We start from the raw sequence: 18693 nt of genomic DNA, 5'->3' as shown, positions 1-18693 counted from the left end.
GCTGCTGGGATGAGTATTATCATTTCCTCCTTTCCCAGAGAAGAAAACCGAGGCTTGGAGAAGCGACCTGAGCAAGCTCTTTAGATACTGTGCGCTTGCCATCGTGAGCCACCTATGATTTCTCCCACCGGTCCCATTAACTGCGGGAGTGTGGCACGAATGCCCTCTGCCTGTCCAAGCATGCTTAGGAAGGGGCCTGCTCTCCCTGAGTGCCAGCCTCCCTGGGCTCAGAGATCATTTCCTTCAACGCAGCCGCCTTCTGTGCCAGGGCCTGTGCAGGGGGCTGGAGGGCAGAGATGATTAAGGCAGTTCTCCACGCTACGGGGTCTACAGCACCTGGTGCCCTATCCTGAGGTCAGACGACAGAGCACATGCCCACAGCATGACTCATGGTACTTCTGTTTGCAAGAGGCCAGGCAAATTATATGTTATTAATAAAGCCGACGTGGCTGTCATACCCACTGGGGGTGGGGGAGGGGAGTGGTTTGCTCTGAGCTGTGTCCAGTAACTGCAGCCGGGGGCCTGTCTGCCTCCCGCGAGGCTGGGTAGGGGGAGTGAAGCTGGAAGAGTCCCCCGGGTCTGAAATGTCACCCCTGAGACCACATTCATAGCGTTGCTCTACCTCCCCTTCCCTCCCCCCCATTCCACTCCCCTTTCGGAGCTTCTCTTAAAATGAAAATGTCCCATTTCCCCTGCTGTCTGGAATGCCCTTCCCTTCCCAGACTTATTCAAGATCCAATTCAAATGTCACCTTCTCTGCCAGGGGCAGTTAGCAACTTCCTCCCCTAGCCTTTCCAAAGGCTTCTGTCTGCTTCTGAAGGCCCATCATTTTGGCTACCTGGAGGGGAGCTGCTGTGGTCTGGACCCTGCAGGCCTTGTTCCGGTTGCTCAGTACCAACCCGGTACTATGTATTCAGTGAACGAACATAGGTCTATGCGAGTTAATGAAATATCAACGCTGTCTTCTTCTGGATGGAGGGTAGAGAACATGAAGCCGCCTTTCCAACCTTGCCTCCAGGTGCCTGTCTATGGCTTTCCTCTTGCTTTTCCTGTTCAGTGCACACTGCACACCTCTGTTTGCATGTGGAGGCGTGCCCTGGCTGTGGGCGGTGGGTGGCTGCTCCATCAGCTGCTAGGGCCCTGGGTGTTCCCGTGTGGAGCCACAGGGATGACAGTGAGGGCTCTGAGGACCAGGAAGCCCCAGGGCTAGGCCATGACTGGGTGCCAGACAAGCAGAGCAAGTTGGGGTGGGAGCCCTCATTCTTACTCCTTTCTTGATCAAAGTGACCAGAAGCCATTCACAGAGCTTTGGGGTCTGAAGAGGGCCAGGTATGGGGGGAGGGCCCACCAAGGCCTCGACTCTGATCTCTACTAGGAGGTAGGCTGCGGAGGTGAAGAGGCACAGAGGGAAGGCCCCCGGGGGCGGGTAGGTGCCTCAGGAGTGCCTAGGGGTGAGACCGGAAGATCGAGGCCTGGAACTCTCATCCTGGCCCTTCCACTTCCTAACTGGGTCAACCTGCGCGAGTCATTCCACCCTCTGCACGGCAGCTCCTCGGTCTGTATAATGGGCACAACAGCAAGCCCCGCCTGGGAGGGGAGAGGTAGCTGGACGGCACTGGCGCATGGTGACCTGCAGAGGGCAGTGCGGGCGGCGGCGGCGGTGCGCGCCTGGATGGAGGCCCGGAGCGGCGGGGGGCGGGCACGAAGGAGGGGGGGGGACGCGCCGGGACTCCTCCCCTCCCCCCCTCCCGGGCCTGCTCTCCGCGGCGCGGGGCTCCGGTCACCGTCCCCTTCCTCCGCGGGCCGCCGGCGTCCGGGCGGTCCTCCCCGCTGCCCGCGGCCAGGGCCCGCTGCCCGGGACGCGCACGCCGGCGGGGCGGGGCGGGTGGGCCGCGCCGAGCGGGGCCCTCTGGGAGGAAGCGGGAGACGCCGGTCGCCGCGGGGGGAAGGCCCAGTCGGCTGCGACGCCCCTCGCCCCCGACCGCGGCTGGGCAGCTGCTTCGGTGAAGTCAAGCCCGGGACCCGGAGGAGCGAGCGGGTGCGCTGAGCGGTCGGCTTGCCGGCAGCCTCTCCCCTTGGGCTCCGAAGCCAGCGGGAGCGGGGAGAGCTGTTGGCGACCCAGTTTGCGGGGAGGAGCCCTGAGCACAGCCCCGTACTGTCCCCGCTGTGCCCGCTACTTGGCAATGATCTTTGGAGAGTGCCCTCACCTCTAGGCCCGCGCGGTGAGCCCCGTCTTGAGGCAGTGGCCCTGGATCTGACTTTGTCCCACGGAGTTAGTTTCCCCGAGCTTCCTATGCTTTCCGGGGCCCTCTCTTAACCCTTCTCCAGCCCCTGGGACCTCTGCTCTGGCCCCGGCCGCTCCACTGGTGGGCCCTGCTGGTGGGTGGGCCCCAGGCAGCCGATTTTCCCCAGAACGTGCCCCGCCCTTAAGGAGCCACCTTGCAGGGCGGACCAGGTGCCAAATGACAGCGCGCTCCATTTAAGGGGCGTCAGGGGAGACTTCCGGGGAGAGGGGACCTTAAACAATTGGGTAGGATTCTGACAGGGGAGAAAGGCCATTCTAAGCCCAAGAAAGTGTATGAACGGGTCAGGAAAGTGCGAGCAGAAATTTGGTGAACTTGGCTACTGAGGTAGGGGTTGGGAACACCCTGAAAAATAGCTTGCGTGGGTGTTTGGACTCTGTATATAACCTAGGATTTTAAGGAGGTGATTGGTGGCTGAGATGAGGGATCAGAATGGAGGGGGGTGAGACTGAAGGCAGAGGCCGGGAAGGAGGAGAAGGGGGTCCGCAGAAGTCTCCAGAGGGTCCGAGGGAGCACAGACAATGCCACAGAAGCAGGCTGGCAAAAACAGTTTGAGGAGGAGTCCGTAGGACTGTTTCAAGTGTACGAAGGAAGGGAGAAAGTGTTTGAAGACCGGAGAGGTCAGGTGTCTAGTATAAACGGTGTGATTGGGAAGATAAAGCAATAAAGTAACTAAAAGGGGTGGGGGGTGAGGGGTGAATGGGTGAAGCCATGAAGCCCGGGCAGGATAGCCATATGGAGATGTCAAGTAGGAAGTTCATCCATTCATTTATTATTTATGCCAGCCTCAAAGGCGGCTTACATAAAAGTCACAGAGAAGATAAAACGATAAAATCATTAAAACTCAGCCAACAGGACTCGAGAGCTGGGGAGAAAACACAGGAGAGACTGGATAATTGTTACTTGGAAACGTAGGCTCAGAAAAGCCATTGAAGATGAACACAGGACTCATTGGAGCTTGCTGGCAGCCAAGCGAAAAAAAGAAAAAAAAAAAAAAAGACACCTAAATAAAGCAGTTCGCCAGGCTGGAACTTGGGAGAAAGGCACTCGTGAGGGCTCAGAGGAGAAGCAGGTGTGGTAGAGATGAAATGGGCTCCCTCAAGTAGGGGGTATAGGAGAGGGAGTCGGTCCAAGCCAGGTCAGGGCTTCGGCAGTGCTGACATTTAAGGGAAGGCTGATGTTCCCTGAGGAGAAGGGCCTTTCTGTGGCCTGCACAGGGGGACGGGGGTGGGTAGGTGGGTGTGTGTGTACGGTCCGTTCACCTAAATCTTCTTGCAGGGGCACTGGGCTCTGACCTTTCCTACCATGAGGTGGGTTTGCCATTTCCCCAAGGCCCCTTGGGGCCCTGGTCTGGGAGGAGTCCGCCAGTCAGCAGGTGAGCAGGAACCAGCGGTTTGTTTCTCCATTGTCTTCAAGGTCCAGGTGGTGTCTCTAAGAGGGAGACACCGGGGGTAGCCCTAACTCTGTGATTCGGGAGCCCTTGCCTTGGGCAAGCCACCTCACCTCCCTGAGCTTCTGTTTTCCCCATCCTAAGAAAAGGGAGTCGAGCTAGATGACCTTTGAGGGTCCCTGTAGCTATAGGAGTCTCGGATCACTTGTCTGATTTCGTTCTGCATGTAGCAGATATGTCCTAAGTGTGGGCCAGGGGCCAGACCCTGTGCTGAGTTTTAAGTATGTAATTGTGAACCAAAACAGATATGGTCCCTGCTCTCATGGAGGGGGCGGGGTGGAAAGGACTGTTCATCAAATATTCTTATACAATAAGATATAAACTTAGATAGTAACTGCTACAAAGGGTCAGTGTGTGATGTTATATAAACAAATAATGGGGGATTTAACGTAGACACGGAGTCTGTGTATTGGTGGGAAAATGCAGATGGGCTCTGGATGCTATTTCTTCCTTCCCCTTTCTCTCTGCAGATGGCCGAATCCCTTTCCTGAGCCACTGGAATTGGCCCCATCGAGGGGTGCGTTCCCTTGGGCTCTCTAGGTGAGGCCTTCATGTCTTGCCTTAGAACACATCTGGGCAGAGCCAAGTAGCCTGGGAAGGGTCAGGACTTTGAGAGATCTTGATCCCTTGTGGGCGAGATTGGTTTTCTGGGGATAGGGAGGGTACAGAGTCAGCCACCAGGCCTGACATGAAGTTGCTTTACATCATCTACAAGCAACGGTGGGCGGCCAGAGGGAGGAAGGTCTTTGAGGAAGTGGGTGGAGTCTGGCAGTGGCCAGCCTGAGCTCCAGGCCAGCAGTCAGCAGAGCGGGGGTGGGATGGGGCAAGACCTCAGCCCCTAGGAAGGATGTGAGAGTCTGATAAGGCTCTCTACTTGGGTGTCCAGGGTCAGGCCTGGATCTCAGGAAGCTCGAAGTCCAGCAGTTCAGACAGGCCTGGGCTCTGAGACTGTGCAGAGGCTGAGCCCAGCAGCCAAGCCCCAGCTCACCCCTTCTTGCTCTCAGGGTCTTTATACGTCACCATGGAAGCTCAGCAGGCAGTGGTCCTCCACCCAGAAGGCATGGACAGGTGTCCCAAGTCATCTCTACATCTGGTAAAGAGACTGATTGCTCAGTCAGCCTGAGGAGAGGGGCTGAATGGGGTCTTGATGGGGATTATGGGGGAGAGGTCTGGAGGGAGGAGCAGGCAGGAAGAAGGAGGCAGAGAGGATCCATCAGTGGGCCAACACCCCCCCCCCCCCAGACTATCATCCACCTGTCCATGTATCCCTCCCTGCGACACCTGTGCGGTACGCCCCACACTTCCATGTACAAAGCACTGGGAGGGATAGACCACATCTCCCGTCAACAAACCGGGTCTGACAATCCGGTGGAGATTGCACACAGACAGCCACGCAACCCGTCAACCCAGGTTTTGGCGTCACTTGTCTTACGGCTTGTCACTTTCTGTAAAGGGCGTTCCAAACTTTCTGGACAGTCTATTGTCTGAGGGAGTCCTATACATACAGCACCATGCTGAGACTCGGTATCCTGGTCCTGTGATTTAAAACAAATTTTTTTTAATGTTTTATTTCTGAGTGAGAGAGAGAGAGAGTGAGCAGGGGAGGGTCAGAGAAAGAGGTAGATACAGAATCTGAAACAGGCTCCGGGCTCTGAGCTAGCTGTCAGCACAGAGCCTGACGTGGGGCTCGAACCCACGAACTGCCAGATCATGACCCGAGCCAAAGTCGGATGCGTAACCAACTGAGCCACCCAGGCACCCCCTGGTCCTGTGATTTGACTCTAAGCTCCTGCATCTTCCAGTCCCTTTCCTTGACACATCCCCCTTGCCTTCCCATTCAGAAGCTGTCCAGCAGTACCGCCGGAATCTGGCCGAGTGGTTCAGCCGGCTGCCCAGAGAGGAGCGCCGGTTCGGCCCGACCTTTGCACTTGACACGGTCCATGTAGACCCTGTGATCCGCGAGAGCGCCCCAGATGAGCTGCTTCGCCCAACGGCAGAGCTGGCCCTGGAGCACCAGCCCCCTCTAGCGGGTCTCCCCCTGCTGGCCCTGCCCCAGCTCTTTGACCCAGATGCCTGTGGGCGCCAGGTGCAGACGGTGGTGCTCTACGGGACGGTGGGCACGGGGAAGAGCACGCTGGTGCGCAAGATGGTCTTGGACTGGTGTTACGGGCGGTTGCCAGCCTTCGAGCTGCTCATCCCCTTCTCCTGCGAGGATCTGTCGTCTCTGGGCCCCGCCCCCGCCTCCTTGTGCCAACTTGTGGCTCAGCGCTACACGCCCCTGAAGGAGATTCTGCCTCTGCTGGCTGCTGTCGGGTCCCGCCTGCTCTTTGTGCTCCATGGCTTGGAGCACCTCAACCTCGACTTCCGGTTAGCCGGGACAGGGCTTTGCAGTGACCCCGAAAAGCCGGAGGCGCCCGCTGCCATCATTGTCAACCTGCTGCGGAAATACATGCTGCCGGAGGTGAGCGGCCCCCTGCCTTGCCACCGCTGCCCGTAACTTGTCCCCTAAAGGCTTTTGTGTCCTGAGCCCTCGTGTTTATTGGTGTGGGGGTGTAGGTTCTTGGTGAGTTCAAACCTGCACCTCCACTTCCCAGTTGTGTGTCTTTAAGCCCAGCCACTAACTTCCCCAAGTTCTGTTCCTCCTCTCCCTGAGCTATACTCATCAACGGAGACGCTTCATAGGAAGTACTTTAGCACAGTGCCCTGGGTCCTCGGGGGGGGGGGGGCTCAGTAATTGTTAGTTATAATTATTATGGTCATCGTTTTCTTTTTTTAAGTTTTTATTTATTTATTTTGAGAAGCAGGGGAGGGGAAGAAAGGGAGAGAGAATCTCAAGCAGGCTCTGCGCTGTCAGTGCGGAGCCCGACTTGGGGCTTGAACTTACGAACCATAAGATCGTGACCCGAGCCGAAGTTGGGTGCTTAACTGACTGAGCCCCCCAGGCGCCCCACAGTCATCTTTGGACACTCAATCTTCAGGGGCTCTCTGAGGAGTGAGGCACTCAGGGCACAAAAGTCTTTCTTAACCCCCAACCGTGCCGTTCCCAGGCCAGCATTCTGGCGACCACCCGGCCCTCCGCCATCGGCCGAATCCCCAGCAAGTATGTGGGCCGCTATGGCGAGATCTGTGGCTTCTCTGATACCAACCTGCAGAAGCTCTACTTCCAGCTCCGCCTCAACCAGCCAGACTGCGGGTACGGTGCCGGCGGCGCAGGGATCTCGGCCACGCCGGCTCAGCGTGACAACCTGGTGCAGATGCTCTCCCGGAACCTGGAGGGGCACCACCAGATCGCCGCCGCCTGCTTCCTGCCCTCCTATTGCTGGCTCGTCTGTGCCACCTTGCACTTCCTGCACGCCCCCACGCCGGCCGGGCAGACCCTCACGAGCATCTACACCAGCTTCCTGCGTCTGAACTTCAGTGGGGAGATGCTGGACAGCACTGACCCCTCCAAGCTGTCCCTGATGGCCTATGCAGCCCGAACCATGGGCAAGCTGGCCTACGAGGGGGTGTCCTCCCGCAAGACCTACTTCTCCGAAGAGGACGTCCGTGGCTGCCTGGAAGCCGGCATCAAGACTGAGGAAGAGTTCCAGCTGCTCCATGTCTTCCGCCGGGACGCGCTGAGGTTTTTTCTGGCCCCGTGCGTGGAACCGGGGCGCCGGGGCACCTTCGTGTTCACCGTGCCTGCCATGCAGGAGTACCTGGCCGCCCTCTACATCGTGCTGGGCCTGCGGAAGACGACCCTGCAGCGCGTGGGCAAGGAAGTGGTCGAGCTTGCGGGCCGTGTCGGGGAGGACGTCAGTCTGGTCCTGGGCATTGTGGCCAAGCTTCTGCCCCTGCGAGCCCTGCCTCTGCTCTTCAACCTGCTCAAGGTAACAGCCCAGCACCCCGGGCCCTCAGCCCCCATAGTCCCCGTTCGCCCCCCGCTCCTCTCCCAGAAGGAAACCGCTACTTCCTGCGTAACCGCGAATCTTCTTCTTGACTCTGGTTTCAGATTGGGGCAATCTGGCTTTTAGTGGGATTGAGACATAAGGGAAGGGGGAGAGGGAAACCACCGGCTGGGGAAGGCTTGACGGCTGGGAGGAGGACGTGAGGGCACAGGCACCTTAGTCACAATCCTATGACCCTAATGACAGTTTTCTTTTTGTCTCTCTTCTGGTCTTTGTCGGTGGGGGGCCGGAATCGCGCTATGGTCCAGGGTCTGGCCTCTTCTTTGCAGGCCCAGAAACTCCAATGTATCTTGTTCCCCCCGAGGTGGTTAGACTCCGGGAACGATGACTCATCCTAACTAAATCACCAGAGACAAGTTTATAAAGCAGATGCCATTTTATGCATTTATACCAGGAGGATAAATGGCATTGATCATTGGCTTAGGATAGTGCAGGCCTGCTCCAGAATCCAAATGACAGGCCCAAGCACTGTGTCGTGAGCAGGGCAGACGTGCTGAGTTTTCGAGGGGAGGAAGGACCCGCCCTCTGGTGATGTCTACCAGGTGCCTTGTGAATGAAATATTATTATGATCCCTTTTTAGAATTGTAAGAAAATCGTAGGAAACCGAGGCCCACAGAGGCTAGTAACTTGCCCAAGGTCACTCAAATAGTAAGTGGAATAGCTGGGATCTGGGTCCAGGTTTTGTGATTCTGAACCCTGTGCTTTCTCTGCCAAACTTTACCGCTGTATGATGGATATTTCTGTTAAGCTTTGGTGCCCTGCTAGGTAACCCTGGTCCTCTCTAGGAATGCTTCAGTAACCCATCTTCGGGAGGTAGACCCCTGATGGTCAGTGCTGGCAGAATTTTAACACATTTTCCTCTTTATAGGGAACAAAGCATAAAGTTTAGAAACAGGGATTCAGTAGTAATTCAGCTATCTGGAATTAAATCCAGGCTCTGCCACTTGCTAGCTGTGTGATCTTGGACAAGTTCCTTAACTTCTCTGTGCCCCCAAGTCTTACCTGTTAAATGCGGCTAACAGAATCTATATCATTTGGCCGAATATGAGGATTAAATGTATTCATCCTCAGGACCTGGCACACAGCCAGTGTTATTTAATTGTTTGTTAGACACAAAACCAGGCTCAGGCAGCCCACCCCTTCTCACTCCTCCGATGGGAAGGTAATGGCCATTGCTCAGGCCAGGCCAGCCCAGCCCTATGAGGCTGTGTTTGCCTGATCCGGGTTACAGTGAGAGGCTGTGACCTCCTGACGGGATTCCGGAAGCCTGTCGGTGCACCAAACTGTTAGCACCGCAGCAGTCCTATTTGTTTCTTCATGAACCTATCGATTCAGCTTCACGGGTGACATTTTCTGAGGTCGTCACCCGGTGATGGCGGGAACCTCACCTATAAAGAAAGGGGCAGAGAACCCCCTAAACCAGCCGTTAGAGGAGGTTCCTCAAAACTACCTCGTGGCTCCTTGCCAGAGCCATGGGCCCTGTTGTCTGTTTCAGCACCAAGGCAGGGACAGGAGATGATGTCCTCAGCCTCCCATACGTTAATTTCCCCACCAAACATTTGAGTGCCTGCTGTGTACCAGGCAATGCGTTAGGTTCTGAGGAAGAAACCATGAACAAAACCCCAGGGTTCTGCCCTTTCTGGTCCTCCGGGGGGAACACGAACGTGTCCCTGGGACTGTGTGATTTAAAATTTTGGTTTGACGCCTGGGTGGGTCAGTTGGTTGAGCGCCCGACATCAGCTCCGGTCATGATCTCACGGTTGGTGAGTTTGAGCCCCGCATCAAGCTTGCCGCGCTCTGCACAGAGCCTGCTTCAGATCTTCTATTCCCCTCTCTCTCTGTCCCTCCCCTACTTGCGTGCTCTCTCTCAAAAATAAATAAAGCATTAGAAAAAATGAAAAATAAATAAAAAATAAATAAAATCATGGTAAGTGCCTAGACAGCAAAGTCCCAGGTACTGTGAAAACGTGTAAGTGGGGGACCTGATGGGGGGATGTGAAAAACCTCTCTGCAGGAAGGGCATTTAACCTGACCCTGGGGGATTAGCCAAGGAGAAGAATTGGGGAGGGGAGTCACCCCAGAAAGAGAATACAGCTTTGAAGGAATAGAACTGTGGTAGTATCAAATGATAATCATGAGAGAAGCCAAAAGGACAGAAGCAGAGTGCGGGAGCGTGAGAGGTCTGTGGACGAGAGCAGTGTGGCTGGAAGGGCCTTGAATAAGCAGGAGTGACGTCAGTCTTTGTTGCTGGGGTGACCGTGATGATGTGGAAGGTGAGGATATCTTCATAGCACCTTGCCTGGCACCAAACAAAATGCAAAACAGATAAGAATTCCTTCCCACCACGGGGCTCGCAAACGTATGGGGTGTCTGTGGAAAAGAATCCCCTGATGTCAGGAGTGTGTGACACAGGTGTCGAGAGGTGACTCTGGAAAGGTCAAATTGGGGCCAAACTATGACAAGTTTCCTTTCCGCATGGGCAGTGGGGAGCCACGGTGGGTGCTGCAGTCGGGGAGTAGTATGGCCAGACAAATCGTGCTGGGGGGTTACGAGAGAAGGTGAGGCCGAGTGAGCTTTGAAGGCTGAGTGGGCCTGCGGGAGGCTGCAGCCCTGTCCCTGCGTCCCCTCCCAGGTGGTCCCACGGGTGTTCGGGCGCGTGGCGGGTAAGAGCCGCGAGGCGGTCGCCCAGGCCATGGTGCTGGAGATGTTCCGAGAAGAAGACTACTACAACGATGACGTCCTGGACCAGATAGGCGCCAGCATCCTGGGCGTGGAGGGCCCCCGGCGCCACCCCGATGAGCCTCCTGACGATGAGGTCTTCGAGCTCTTCCCCATGTTCATGGGCGGGCTCCTGTCTGCGCACAACCGGGCCGTGCTGGCTCAGCTCGGCTGCCCCATCAGGAACCTGGATGCCCTGGAGAACGCCCAGGCCATCAAGAAGAAGCTGGGCAAGCTGGGCCGTCAGGTGCTGCCCCCGTCGGAGCTCCTGGACCACCTGTTCTTCCACTACGAGTTCCAGAATCAGCGCTTCTCTGCCGAGGTGCTCGGCTCCCTGCGCCAGCTCAACCTGGCCGGTGTGCGCATGACGCCCCTCAAGTGCACGGTGGTGGCAGCTGTGCTGGGCAGTGGAAGGCACGCCCTGGATGAGGTGAACTTGGCCTCCTGTCAGCTGGACCCTGCCGGGCTGCACACGCTCAGGCCTGTCTTCCTGCGTGCCCAGAAGCTGGGGTGAGGACCTGCCTTTGAGCGCCAGGCCAGAAGACAGGGGAGGGCTGGGGAAGAGGTGGGAAGAGAAGGTGCTGGGGAGACCAAAGGGAGTGAGGAAGGACTGCGAGGGGGGAGATGAAGAAGTCTGGGGTACGTGCAGGTGACCAGCAATAGAAGGGAGGGCAGCGTGGGCTGAGAGTCACGATGGTGAGAAAAGGGCGCCGTGGGTGGGCAGGCTCCATGCCAGACTCCTTCCTTGCTTCTCACTTCCCTCTGGCCACCTTCCGCCCCAGCTTGCAACTCAACAGCCTGGGCCCTGAGGCCTGCAGGGTCCTCCGAGACCTGCTGCTGCATGACCAGTGCCAGATCGCCACCCTGCGGTGAGTGTTTCGGGAGGGGGTGAAGGGACGTTCTGGCCATCCTGCTGGCAGCTGAGGCCAAGGGTGAGCTTCCTGCCTCACAACACACCCGGCGCTGGCCCACCCATGGTGTGGCGAAGGGGGTGGGGGCCTAGACCCCGTCCTCCACCCAGGTCCAGCGGGTTGGAGGAAAGCTGCCACCAGGAATGGATGCTAAGAGAGCCTCTCTGGTGGCTAAAATCACCGTGGGTCGGAGGTGGGGGGGCGGATAATAGCCAGGCCGGTTGCCTGGCAACAGTGCTGCTGATGCTCTCCCAGGATTTCCCCCGTCGCCTCGCGAGGATGACCCTAATGCTGGGCACTCAACAGATGCTTCCAAAGCACTGACTGCTTTATTAGGAACCCAGAAGCCTGGTTGGAATAAGGGGAGGGGTGAATGAGGAGGGGGAGTGCAAGGGGCAGGGCCGTCTGGGGAGGAGGTGAAGAAAGGAAGGAGAGAAGTGGTAAGGGTGAAGAGAGGGGAGTCAGCAGAAGAGAATAGAAGGAAGGAGAAGCCAGCCCCCGCCCTGCTCTGCCTTCCTGTACGCTCTTCCACACCCCTGTTTCTTCCTGCTCTTCTCCCGGGCCTGCACACCTTTGTGTCCAGACTCCCCTTTCGGTCCAAGACCCGCCGCCCAGTGCAGGGTATCTGCCGCCGGCCCTCGTAACCTTGGGGTGCTTGCGGCTGTAGGCTGTCCAACAACCCGCTGACAGCGGCCGGTGTGGCCCTGCTGCTGGAGGGGCTGGCTGGAAACACCTCGCTGACACACCTGTCCCTGCTGCACACGGGCCTTGGGGACGAGGGCCTGGAGCTGCTGGCCGCCCAGCTGGACCGTAACCGACAGCTGCAGGAGCTGAACGTGGCCTACAATGGTGCCGGCGACACAGCGGCTCTGGCCTTGGCCCACGCGGCCCGGGACCACCCCTCCCTGGAGCTGCTGCAGTAAGTCTTGTCCCCGGTGCCACCCCCCCCCCCACCCCCGTCCCAGCCCTTCAGTCTCCCTCCTGTTTCCACTGTGTTCTTCCTACGCTAGGGCCTGGGCTCTACCCCCGCCTTCTCCCTGGCCCTCAGAGACCCGCTTCGGAACCCACCGCGCCTTACCCCACCCCGGTTCCCTACCGCCATTTCTCTTAGGGTCCTCATGGCCCCATCCCTCCTGTCTCCGGTCCTGCTAGATTCAGATGTCATCCCCGCCTCCTGTTGGCCACCCCCTCCAGCTCTGGCTCAGGGCACACACCCCATCACATTCCACAGCTAGGGGAGGAGTCGTGAGGATCCCCCAGTCTCTGTCCCGTCCACCCTCTGCCCTCCTTCTGAGAGCCCCGCAGATGACATCTTCTCTTCTCTCTCCTCCCAGCCTCTACTTCAATGAGCTGAGCTCAGAGGGCCGCCAGGCTCTGCGGGACGTGCAGGGCACTGCTAAAGGTGGTGCCCGTGTCGTGGTGTCGCTGACAGAGGGGACAGCGGTGTCTGAGTACTGGTCGGTGATCCTTAGTGAAGTCCAGCGGAACCTCAACAGCTGGGATCGCGGCCGCGTCCGGCGCCACCTTGAGCTGCTGCTTCGGGATCTGGAAGACAGCCGAGGGGACACCCTTAACCCCTGGCGCAAGGCCCAGCTGCTGCGAGTGGAGGGTGAGGTCAGGGCCCTCCTGGAGCAGCTGGGAGGCCCTGGAAGCTGAGGCAGGGGCAGCAGTCACCGAGCCGGGTGACCCCCAGCCCCAAGACCCTTCCCTCTGTGGTCTCCTGGTTTGCACTACTACTTCCAGGAGGATCCCTGTGGGGCTGGAGGTGAAGGATTGGGCACAGCTGTGCCCGTCTCTCCTGGGGGCACGTCCAACTATTGCTCCTGAGTCTGGAATTGCCAGAGTCATGGAACGTGCCTCCTCTCCACTCAGCCAAGCAGACTGAGAAACACTTCGATGTGGCATCTTGGTAGCCAGTTGCCCTGTGGCACCACCAGCCTCGTCTCTGTCCACGCAAGGAGCTTCCAGTTGTGCCACCAGGGGGCGCACTTCTTGTGTCTGCCCCCCCCCCCCCCCCAGAGATGTTGCCAAGGGATGCATTGGAGGGCCTCCACCTTCTGCATGTTTCTACCCGTCAGAGGACACGGAGGATGCCCGGAGCCACTTTCCTCTCTCATTGGTGCCTTCTCCTCACCTTCATGCCCCCTTTCTCACAATCGTACTTATGCTAGGTGGCTCTGAGGGGCCTGCACACTGCCTTGCTTCCATTAAAAAGCTGTGTCTTCCACCCACGATGGCCTCCTTCTTGCCTGGTGCTTTCAAGAAAGGGCACTGTTTGGGGACCACTTTCTGTTGCAGGTGGTTCTTGGACGCTAGGTTCAGAGGCAGTGAGGGCCAGGGGGTGGTCCGGGAACAAAATCCTGGGGTCGGAGGCGGTCACACTGGGCTATCGGACTTCTATCGCCTTTCCAAACTTAGGTATCCTGGGCTTTGAATCCTAGTGATCAGCAACCCACCTTTGTCTGCCCAGAGCAGAAGCTGGGACCGCTGCGGGGTCTCTAGAGAGAGCTGGGGCCCAGGAATGGGGGCAGGAGGAACAGGCATACTTCCCCAGAGGATAAGACTGTCCTGCCGTTAACCATTACCCCACTGCTTCTAAGGCAGTGTCTTTAAGGAGGCGGGCCGTGGCAGGTTGGGTGGGAGGATCAGCTGGTTTTGATGGACCTTGTCCCTACCTGGAGCGCTGGGCCGCTGATCCAACTATGGAAGCAGCTGCAGGTAGGAGACGGAGAAATCCTCTGGTGGGGACTTGAGGGCAGTGAGAGGGCAGATTGGGAGGCCAAAGCTTTGGGACCAGGGTGTACCTGATGTTGGGGCTTGGAGCCCTGAGGCAAATAGACCGGGAATGAGAGGAGAAGAGGTGAGTGGGTGGGTCTGTCTTCCTGGTCCACGCCCTGTCCTGATATGCTCAAATTTCTGTGCCCGGACTGGGAGGCGAAGGGAAGACTGGAGAAGGGAAGGTCCTTTTGGAGCAGGATGGAGGGGGCAAGTCCTGAGTTTGGGGGGTCCCCCAAGTCCTTTCAGTTAATGACAGTTAATGACCGTGGAAGAGGAGTCCGATGGGGAGGGAATGCGCCCCTCCTCTCCTCATCCCTTCTTTGCACAGCAGATCTTCAGGACTCAGCCTCCTTAACTCTGTAAGTGCCCTTCTGGGAAGGATTGGGGCAAGGGGTGGAGTGGATCCAGGGTGGGGAAGGCCTTCATTAGCACCTCAAACAGATCGGGACCAGAGTCCAGGATGTCAGCTTGCTCCTATCTGTGTCCCTTGCCTCCTTGCAGGAAGTTTGAGTTTAACCCAAAGCAGGGCATTGACAATCCTGTCCTCTCTCTGGCTGAAGACCACGACCCCTCCGGTAACCCCCTTGCCCTGGCCAACCATTCCCTTTCCCCAGAGATACCACAGCTCCTCATCCCCTCCCGTCTCCTTGGTAACCACTCCACCGGGCCTCCCTCTGATAGCAGGCTCAGTGGGGAGTAACTGCGTGGAGGAAGGAGGGGGCTGGGTGTTTTCTTTTGTCCAAACCACTCCTCCCACATTTGGGTATTTGGCCCCACTGCCCAATACTTAACTGGGAGGCTGCCCGGTGCCCTATCACAAGGGTAGGGTCTGCCAGGCACAAGGTGACTTGTGTTGGGGCCACGTCCCCTCTCCCCCTTTTCTGTTGCCCACCTCCCCTTCCAGATCTCTGGAGCCTGGAGCGGCCTCGCTTCTGTCTGCTGAGCAAAGAGAAGGGCGGGAGTTTTGGCTTCCACCTGACACAGGAGCTGGCCAAGGCTGTGCCTGTGGTGTGCAGGGTGGATCCGGGCACCTCTGCCCAGTGCCAGGGTCTTCGGGAAGGGGACCGGATCCTAGGGGTGAACGACCACGTTGTGGAACATGAAGACTATGGTGCGGTGAGGTTGGCCTGGCGCTTCCCTGGGGCCTTAGCACCTCGAGGGGATGTACGGGGGCAGTCCCTAAGCCTCGGCCTCCCCCACCTCCCAGGATTTAGGGCTGCCCAGGTCGGGATGGTTGGGTGAAGGCATCTAGAGAGCTGGTTCCAGGGAGGGGGCGTTGGCAAGAGGGGCCAGCCCCAACCTCCCCCCTGCATGCCCTCTCTTTAGGTGGTGCGCCGCATCCGGGCCAGCGGTCCGCGGGTGTTGCTGACGGTTTTGGCGCAGCATGTGTATGACGCGGTTCAAGCCCTGCAGGGAAACAGTGCCCACGTCTCTCCTACTCTCGGCCCAGGGGTCCGGCCCCGACTGTGTCACATAGTGAAAGATGAGGGCGGTTTTGGCTTCAGTGTCACCTACAGTGAGCCCTGAGGCTCGGGTGGGAGGTTAAGAGCGGGGATCTCAGCCCAGTGCTGGGCAGGCGGCAGACTGAAACTTGCTGGTTTGGTTTTTTTTTTTTTTTTGGCTTCCAGGTTATCAGGGTCCTTTCTGGTTGGTGCTGGGTACTGGAGGAGCAGCTGAGCGGGCAGGGGTGCCCCCTGGGGCCCGGCTGCTGGAAGTGAACGGGGTCAGCGTGGAGAAGCTCACTTATAACCAACTCCGCAGGAAGGTACGGCAGCCTGCTTCCCCCACCCGGTCTCACCCATCTGGGCCCCGGGGGCCATGCCTCAGGCGGCAGGTCCCTCCCCTGGCATTCCTCTTCTAATCTGACCTCATACCTCCTGCTACCCTTCCCTTCACAGTCCCTGCTAGGCTCTTCTCTCCCCCACCCTCAGTGTCACCTTTGAGTGGCTTTGAGGAGGGCCTGCCTCTGCCCTCCCTACGTAGCTGGTTGATGCCTTGATGCTGACGCCCTGCTGGGTCCCCTACAGCTTTCGCAGAGTGGAGAGCAAGTGACCCTGCTGGTGGCCGGGCCAGAGGTGGAGGAGCAGTGTCGCCGGCTGGGAGTGCCCCTGGCTGCGCCCCTGGCGGAGGGCTGGGCACTGCCCGCCAAGCCACGCCGTCTGCACCTACAGAAGGGGCCCAAGGGCTTTGGGTTCCTGCTTCGGGAAGAGAAAGGTCTGGATGGCCAACCAGGTGAGTGGTAGCCCCGGGGGCGGGTAGGGAAGGTGTGTCTTGGGGTGGACACGCAGGTGTTCACACAGGGCTTTCCGTGCACAGTAAGTGGCATCTGCAGCCCTGAGCCTCCTCGTACTGTGTGGCCCACCCCCCCGCCCCCCGTCAGTCCCTCAGTGTGCCCACAGTGGCCTGGGCTGGCACTGGGGTCAGCGGGGGAGGAGCCATGAGGATGTTTATGCCCTAGGACAGTTCCTGTGGGAGGTGGACCCTGGACTGCCAGCTGAGAAGGCCGGGATGCAGGCTGGGGACCGGCTGGTGGCTGTGGCTGGGGAAAGCGTGGAGGGGCTGGGCCACGAGGAGACGGTGTCCAGGATCCGGGAGCAGGGCTCCTCCGTCTCCCTCACCGTTGTCGACCCTGAGGCTGACCGCTTCTTCAGCATGGTGCGAGCTGAGGGGCCGGGGCTGGAGCGGGGGCGGGAATGAGCAGGGCTCCGGTCGGGGGAGAAGCCACCGGTTGGTTCTTTCTGCCTCCCTCCAGGTTCGCTTGTCCCCACTTCTCTTCTTGGAGAGCACAGAGGCTGCTGCGTCTCCCCAGGAAAACTGCTCCGCCTCTCTGGTTGAAACCAAGGACCTGCCAGTTGAAGATACAGCCACGCCTCTTGTCCCATGTGGCTCCCGCCAGTGCTTCCTGTACCCTGGGTCCGGCGGTGGCTATGGCTTCCGACTTACCTGCGTGGCCAGCGAGCCACGTCTCTTCATCTCCCAGGTGACTTATGCCCTATGGACCTTGGATCTTTCCAATCACTTGCCTCCTAATGAGCCTTCATCTGCTTCTCTCCCGAGGTCTTAGAGCATCCAGCAACTTGCCCACCGTGTCCCACGTTCTGTAACCCCCCTCTTCACCAGGTCACCCTAGGAGGCTCAGCCGCCCGGGCGGGGCTGCGAATGGGAGATGTGGTTCTGGAGGTGAATGGGTATCCCCTGGGTGGAGAGAATGACGTGGAAAAGCTTCAGCAGCTCGTTGAGGCTGAGCCACCCCTCTGCCTGAAGCTGGCCGCCAGGTCCTCCCAGGGCTACGAAGCCTGGAATTACCCAGGGGTCGGAGAGGTAAGAAGAGACAGATGGACTGTGAGCAGCCGGAGAAAGAGGGAGCCAGAGAGGAGGGCTACAGGGTGAAGCAGTGTGAGGCAGGCACGTTGGGACTTTAGGCCATGGCAGGTGGGGACCGAAGGACCCACAGAACACGCCACGGTCCTGGGCATTCCAGTGCGGGTGGGGGACAGGGGAAAGGAACTCTTCTGGTCCTTGAATGGCCTTCTGTCTTCTCTCTCTGCTCAGGACTGGGCTCTGCCCTCGGAGCTCCTATAGCCCTCCTCCGCCTGGCACAGACCTGCCAGGGGCCTTCCTGTCCTCACTCTCCTCGCGGAGGTAGGAGCTGAGAAGCTGTCTTTAAGCCTGAAGCTGCGGCCATAGAATTCTGGACACCCCCAATCACAGGATTGCTCAAGGTCTCCCTCCCTTCCCATGGGTCCAACCTCCCAGAAGACGGTGTGGCCAGAGGCCTCAGGCAGGCCCATCCGGGGGCCTGGGGACCTTGGGAGTTGTGTCCCAAGGGTGAAGTTCTGCCTGAAACGAACGGAGTGGTGTGGTTTTGAGGTTTATAATAACTTATACCCTTTCCCAGCACGGAGCTCCTAAAATCTTTGGAATTTCCTAAGTAATAAGAGTGAGAAAGGTGTTTTCGTTATTCATAACAAGCCCCATTCAACCACATCTACCTTTGTTAAGGAAGTGATTTTTGGAAAGTACCTAAGGATGGGGGACTGGTGCCAGGGGAACCTACCACGTGATTAGAGAGGGTTAGAGCTTTCAGCCCCACCCCACCCCTACCCTCCATCTCCCGGGAGGGGAGAGGCACTGCAGGTTGAATTAATCACCAATGACCAATGGTTTCATTGCTCGTGCCTCCATAAAAAACCAAAAGGACAGGGTTCAGGGAGCTTCTGGGTGGCTGACTGCTTGGAGGGCTGGTAGGGTGCTGCACCCGGCGGGGGGGGGGGGCACGGAGCTCCCCCGCTCATGCCTTGTTCTGTGCATACTGCCATCTGGCTGTTCCTGACTTGTGCCCTTTCTAATGAACTGGCAATCCAGTGAGTGAAATGTTTCTCTGAGTTCTGTGAGCCACTCTGGCAAATGATGGAACCCAAGCGGGGGGCGGGGTGGTGGGAACTTTTGTGTTTTGGCCTGTTGGTCAGAAGCACGGGTGACAACCTGGATGTGACACTGGCATTGGAAGTGGGGACTGTCTTGTGGGGCTGAGCCTGAGGGATCTGATGCTCTCTTCATGTCAGTAGTGCCGGAATTGAGTTAA

General features: G+C 58.3%; 2 protein-coding genes across 5 annotated transcripts; both read left to right on the top strand.

Annotated features, from left to right (window-relative positions):
• Positions 1 to 1940: 1940 nt before the first annotated feature.
• Positions 1941 to 13561, top strand: NLRX1 (NLR family member X1). 3 transcript variants are annotated; one of them, XM_039229409.1, is made up of 10 exons: positions 1941 to 2222; positions 3582 to 3678; positions 4224 to 4293; positions 4758 to 4846; positions 5595 to 6214; positions 6801 to 7622; positions 10334 to 10929; positions 11202 to 11288; positions 11998 to 12249; positions 12665 to 13561. In XM_039229409.1, exons 2-10 carry the CDS (start codon positions 3609 to 3611, stop codon positions 12984 to 12986), a joined length of 2928 nt encoding a protein of 975 aa, XP_039085340.1. In that variant the 5' UTR covers positions 1941 to 2222; positions 3582 to 3608; the 3' UTR covers positions 12987 to 13561. The 3 variants fall into 3 exon arrangements, with proteins under 3 accessions (XP_039085340.1, XP_039085342.1, XP_039085341.1); XM_039229410.1 differs by having other exon boundaries at positions 1943 to 2038; XM_039229411.1 differs by lacking the exons at positions 11998 to 12249; positions 12665 to 13561 and adding an exon at positions 11914 to 11995.
• Positions 13562 to 14032: 471 nt separating this feature from the next.
• On the top strand, positions 14033 to 18316 carry PDZD3 (PDZ domain containing 3). Of its 2 annotated transcripts, none has more exons than XM_039229389.1 (11): positions 14033 to 14048; positions 14440 to 14467; positions 14610 to 14683; positions 15013 to 15224; positions 15435 to 15624; positions 15737 to 15831; positions 16136 to 16340; positions 16567 to 16763; positions 16861 to 17088; positions 17229 to 17429; positions 17661 to 18316. In XM_039229389.1, the coding sequence occupies exons 1-11, from the start codon at positions 14033 to 14035 to the stop codon at positions 17688 to 17690; spliced, it is 1476 nt and encodes a 491-aa protein (XP_039085320.1). In that variant the 3' UTR covers positions 17691 to 18316. The 2 variants fall into 2 exon arrangements, with proteins under 2 accessions (XP_039085320.1, XP_039085319.1); XM_039229388.1 differs by having other exon boundaries at positions 15737 to 15873.
• Positions 18317 to 18693: the final 377 nt, after the last annotated feature.

Source organism: Hyaena hyaena, unplaced genomic scaffold (assembly GCF_003009895.1).
Source record: "Hyaena hyaena isolate Hyena2069 unplaced genomic scaffold, ASM300989v1 scaffold_37, whole genome shotgun sequence".
In the NCBI taxonomy this organism is placed as follows: Eukaryota; Metazoa; Chordata; class Mammalia; order Carnivora; family Hyaenidae; genus Hyaena; species Hyaena hyaena.
This window is presented reverse-complemented; position numbering and strand designations above follow the sequence as displayed.

Excerpts from the sequence above, each read along its gene's own strand:
- PDZD3 (XM_039229388.1), top strand. Across the intron at positions 15,225-15,434 it reads AACATGAAGACTATGGTGCG|GTGGTGCGCCGCATCCGGGC; the intron begins GTGAGGTTGGCC and ends CCCTCTCTTTAG. Across the intron at positions 17,089-17,228 it reads CACGTCTCTTCATCTCCCAG|GTCACCCTAGGAGGCTCAGC; the intron begins GTGACTTATGCC and ends CCTCTTCACCAG.
- NLRX1 (XM_039229409.1), top strand. The coding sequence starts at position 3,609 with ATGAGGTGGGTTTGCCATTTCCCCAAGGCCCCTTGGGGCCCTGGTCTG. Across the intron at positions 6,215-6,800 it reads GGAAATACATGCTGCCGGAG|GCCAGCATTCTGGCGACCAC; the intron begins GTGAGCGGCCCC and ends TGCCGTTCCCAG. Across the intron at positions 10,930-11,201 it reads CTGCGTGCCCAGAAGCTGGG|CTTGCAACTCAACAGCCTGG; the intron begins GTGAGGACCTGC and ends CTTCCGCCCCAG.